The 5000-nt window shown below is 48.7% G+C and overlaps 1 protein-coding gene across 2 annotated transcripts in view; it reads left to right on the plus strand.

The window, feature by feature from the left end:
• Positions 1-5000, plus strand: part of anos1b (anosmin 1b) — a 180056-nt gene that overhangs the window by 29911 nt on the left and 145145 nt on the right. For both annotated transcript variants that reach the window (XM_031785504.1, XM_031785503.1), the window contains exon 2: positions 2952-2999. In XM_031785504.1, coding sequence (XP_031641364.1) covers positions 2952-2999 — 48 coding nt within the window. The remainder of the gene's footprint in view (positions 1-2951; positions 3000-5000) is intronic.

Genomic DNA, 5000 nt, shown 5'->3' on the forward strand with positions numbered 1-5000 from the left:
GAGAGGATGATCCTGCGTTGGGGTAAACATTGCTCACTCAGAGGGAGAGAGTGTTTTGGACTCGTTAGTAAGGCTTATCACCCGCTCAGGGCTTTCTGTTTTAATTGGTGTTTTCCATCTTTGAGGTAGAATGGGGATGGATCATCCTGTCACTGGTGGGCCCAAGGCCATCTTTGAGGTAGAATGGGGATGGATCATCCTGTCACTGGTGGGCCCAAGGCCATCTTTGAGGTAGAATGGGGATGGATCATCCTGTCACTGGTGGGCCCAAGGCCATCTTTGAGGTAGAATGGGGATGGATCATCCTGTCACTGGTGGGCCCAAGGCCATCTTTGAGGTAGAATGGGGATGGATCATCCTGTCACTGGTGGGCCCAAGGCCATCTTTGAGGTAGAATGGGGATGGATCATCCTGTCACTGGTGGGCCCAAGGCCATCTTTGAGGTAGAATGGGGATGGATCATCCTGTCACTGGTGGGCCCAAGGCCATCTTTGAGGTAGAATGGGGATGGATCATCCTGTCACTGGTGGGCCCAAGGCCATCTTTGAGGTAGAATGGGGATGGATCATCCTGTCACTGGTGGGCCCAAGGCCATCTTTGAGGTAGAATGGGGATGGATCATCCTGTCACTGGTGGGCCCAAGGCCATCTTTGAGGTAGAATGGGGATGGATCATCCTGTCACTGGTGGGCCCAAGGCCATCTTTACATCACCGAGCCTCCCGAGTCAACACTGCACTTTTAAGAAGGAATCTAAAGCTTGACTTTACAGCCCTGTTTATTGTGTCAGTGTTTCTCTCTCCATGATGTCTGTATCAGACCATCCCTAGAGGAGTTGCCAACAAACGTATCCAGGATATTGTTTGTTCAACCTAGCTTACTTTTCTGCTGAAAAGCGGATGTGGGAACTCCGGTCAGGAGATTTATTTGACGTCTGCTACGTTCGTATCAGACAGACAATGACACTTATTCTCCTCTCAAGTGGAGGAGTTCAACATATACTGTATATACACAATTATGTGGACAACCGCTCAAATTAGTGGATTCGACTATTTCAGCCACACCCGTTACTAACAGCTCTATAAAATCGAGCACACAGCCAATCTCTTTCGACAAACAGTAGAATGGCCTTACTGAAGAGCTCCGTGACTTTCAACGTGGCACCGTCATAGGATGCCACCTTTCCAACTAGTCAGTTCGTCAAATTCATATGTCCTCAGATGTACTACTGAGCTCCTAACGGCCTCTGGAAGCAACTTCAGCACAATAACTGTTCGTCTGGAGCTTCATGAAATGGGTTTCCATGGCCGAGCAGCCGCACACAAGCCTAAGATCACCATGCGCAACGCCAAGCATCGGCTGGACTGGTGTAAAAGCGATCTTTGGTGTGATGAATCACACTTCACTATCTGGTAGTCCAACGGACGAATATTGGTTTGGCGGATGTCAGGAGAACGCTACCTGCCCAAATGCATAGTGCCAACTGTAAAGTTTGGTGGAGGAGGAATAATGGTCTGGGTCTGTTTTCCATGGTTCAGGCTTGGCCCCTTAGTTCCAGTGAAGGGAAATCTTAACGCTACAGCATACAAATGCAGAATTTTTGAATGGAAGCAAGTCCCTGCAGCAATATTCCAACATCTAGTGGAAAGCCTTCCCAGAAGAGTGTTATAGCAGCAAAGGGGGTGGGGGGGGCAACTCCATATTAATGGCCATGATTTTGGAATGAGATCTTGCTCATGTAGTGTACATTTGTTTAATTCTGGTGTTTTGGGACAATTATGTTAACTTTTATCTCAAATGTTTATAGACTCACCAGAGATGGAACCTATAGGATTTTTTATTTTAACCTTTATTTAACGAGGCAAGTCAGTTAAGAACAAATTCTTATTTACAATGATTGCATACCGGGGAAGAGTGGGTTAACTGCCTTGTTCAGGGGAAGAACGGCAGATTTTTACCTTGTCAGCTCTGGGATTCGATCCAGCAACCTTTCAGTTACTGGCCCAACACTCTAACCACTAGGCTACCTGCCGTCCCTACACTCTAACCACTAGTCTACCTGCCGTCCCTACACTCTAACTACTAGTCTACCTGCCGTCCCTACACTCTAACCACTAGTCTACCTGCCGTCCCTACACTCTAACCACTAGGCTACCTGCCGTCCCTACACTCTAACCATTAGTCTACCTGCCGTCCCTACACTCTAACCACTAGTCTACCTGCCGTCCCTACACTCTAACCACTAGGCTACCTGCCGTCCCTACACTCTAACCACTAGGCTACCTGCCTGCCCCTACACTCTAACCACTAGGCTACCCTGCCGTCCCTACACTCTAACCACTAGGTTACCTGCCGTCCCTACACTCTAACCACTAGGCTACCTGCCTGCCCCTACACTCTAACCACTAGTCTACCTGCCGTCCCTACACTCTAACCACTAGTCTACCTGCCGTCCCTACACTCTAACCACTAGGCTACCTGCCGTCCCTACACTCTAACCACTAGTCTACCTGCCGTCCCTACACTCTAACCACTAGGAGACCTGCCGTCCCTACACTCTAACCACTAGTCCGTGATGGTCCTCTCTCTACTGTTCACCAGTGGTATTTGAGGACCGACCACTGGTCAGGTGATGACTCACACCCATTACCGTGGTTTCACGCTGGGGCGTAGCCTGCAATGTTGACTAAGGACTGTCCTCGCCGAGGCCTGAACCCACTTCCATTCCGAGACGTAAAACTGGTCTGGGTCTGGTCTGGGTCTTTGCACCACAGCCATGAATCAAAGGAAGAGGCGTTACAGAAAGGGCATTGTGGTGTGTGGCTGTCCCCAGAAACACAGATTTAATGTGTTGTTGAATTTTTAATATTGAATTGCTGAAGTAAAGCTGTGTGAAAGAGTGTGGTTTATTTCAGTGATTCCTCAGTTTATTCGTTTTTTTTCTGCCTTGCAGAGTGATGACGTCTTGGGCTGGTGTGAGAGCCACCGGAGGTGTTCACAGGTAAGAAAACACCTGTAGAATAGGTCTCTGTATGTCAGTGTGTGTGTGTGTGTGTGTGTGTGTGTGTGTGTGTGTGTGTGTGTGTGTGTGTGTGTGTGTACCAGTGTGTGCGCCAGTGTGTGACACACACACAGAGAGAGGCTCACTCATGCAGCTAATCAGTTCGCATCATAGGGTGTTCAGGGGGGACATTGTTCCCTCCCTCAGGTCAAGGTTTGGGTCAGGGACCTCTCTTCCCCTCCCTCTCTCCCATTCCTCTCTTCCCCTCCCTCTCTACCCTCCCTCTCTCCCCTCCCTCTCTCCCCTCCCTAGTTCCCTCCATACTCCCCTCCTCCCTGCTACATATTATCCTGTTTAAAGTCAGCATCTTGGATCGCTCCCCAGTGAACCAATAAACTTCAGGCATTCCCCAGTGAACCAATAAACTTCAGGCATTCCCCAGTGAACCAATAAACTTCAGGCATTCCCCAGTGAACCAATAACCGTGGGTCCTTCCCCAGTGAACCAATAACCTTGGGTTCTTCCCCAGTGAACCAATAACCTTGGGTCCTTCCCCAGTGAACCAATAACCTTGGGTCCTTCCCCAGTGAACCAATAACCTTGGGTCCTTCCCTAGTGAACCAATAACCTTGGGTCCTTCCCCAGTGAACCAATAACCTTGGGTCCTTCCCCAGTGAACCAATAACCTTGGGTCCTTCCCCAGGGAACCAATAACCTTGGGTCCTTCCCCAGTGAACCAATAACCTTGGGTCCTTCCCTAGTGAACCAATAACCTTGGGTCCTTCCCCAGTGAACCAATAACCTTGGGTCCTTCCCCAGTGAACCAATAACCTTGGGTCCTTCCCCAGGGAACCAATAACCTTGGGTCCTTCCCCAGTGAACCAATAACCTTGAAAGCGGTCTGTTTTCAGTCTCAGACAGTCTCTCTCTCATACATCCGATCAATGCTGAGTCCTATATTGAGAGGAGCGAGAGTAGGAGAAAGCGGTCTGTTTTCAGTCTCAGACAGTCTCTCTCTCATACAGCCGATCAATGCTGAGTCCTATATTGAGAGGAGTGAGAGTAGGAGAAAGCGGTCTGTTTTCAGTCTCAGACAGTCTCTCTCTCATACAGCCGATCAATGCTGAGTCCTATATTGAGAGGAGCGAGAGTAGGAGAAAGCGGTCTGTTTTCAGTCTCAGACAGTCTCTCTCTCTCATACAGCCGATCAATGCTGAGTCCTATATTGAGAGGAGCGAGAGTAGGAGAAAGCGGTCTGTTTTTCAGTCTCAGACAGTCTCTCTCTCATACAGCCGATCAATGCTGAGTCCTATATTGAGAGGAGCGAGAGTAGGAGAAAGCGGTCTGTTTTCAGTCTCAGACAGTCTCTCTCTCTCATACAGCCGATCAATGCTGAGTCCTATATTGAGAGGAGCGAGAGTAGGAGAAAGTGGTCTGTTTTCAGTCTCAGACAGTCTCTCTCTCTCATACTGCCGATCAATGCTGAGTCCTATATTGAGAGGAGCGAGAGTAGGAGAAAGTGGTCTGTTTTCAGTCTCAGACAGTCTCTCTCTCTCATACAGCCGATCAATGCTGAGTCCTATATTGAGAGGAGCGAGAGTAGGAGAAAGTGGTCTGTTTTCAGTCTCAGACAGTCTCTCTCTCATACAGCCGATCGATGCTGAGTCCTATATATCCACTATGGTGCTGTGACACTTTCATGTGCTTCATGAGAATAAGCAGGTTGGTGACTCATAATTGGTTCCCTTAGAGGGTAATAAAGAGGAAGGTCAAAAATGTGTGTGTGTGTGTGTGTGAATGAGCATGTGTGTGTTTGAGCGTGTGTGTGTGTATGTGAGTGTGTGTTTGAGCGTGTGTGTGTGTGTGTTTGTGTGTGTTTGAGCATGTGTGTGTGTTTGAGTGTGTGTGTGTGTTTGAGTGTGTGTGTGTTTGAGCATGTGTGTTTGTGTTTGAGCGTGTGTGTGTGTGCATTTGTGCGTGTGTGTGTGTGTGTGTGTTTGA

The sequence above is a fragment of the Oncorhynchus kisutch genome, linkage group LG13 (assembly GCF_002021735.2).
Source record: "Oncorhynchus kisutch isolate 150728-3 linkage group LG13, Okis_V2, whole genome shotgun sequence".
Classification (NCBI taxonomy): Eukaryota; Metazoa; Chordata; class Actinopteri; order Salmoniformes; family Salmonidae; genus Oncorhynchus; species Oncorhynchus kisutch.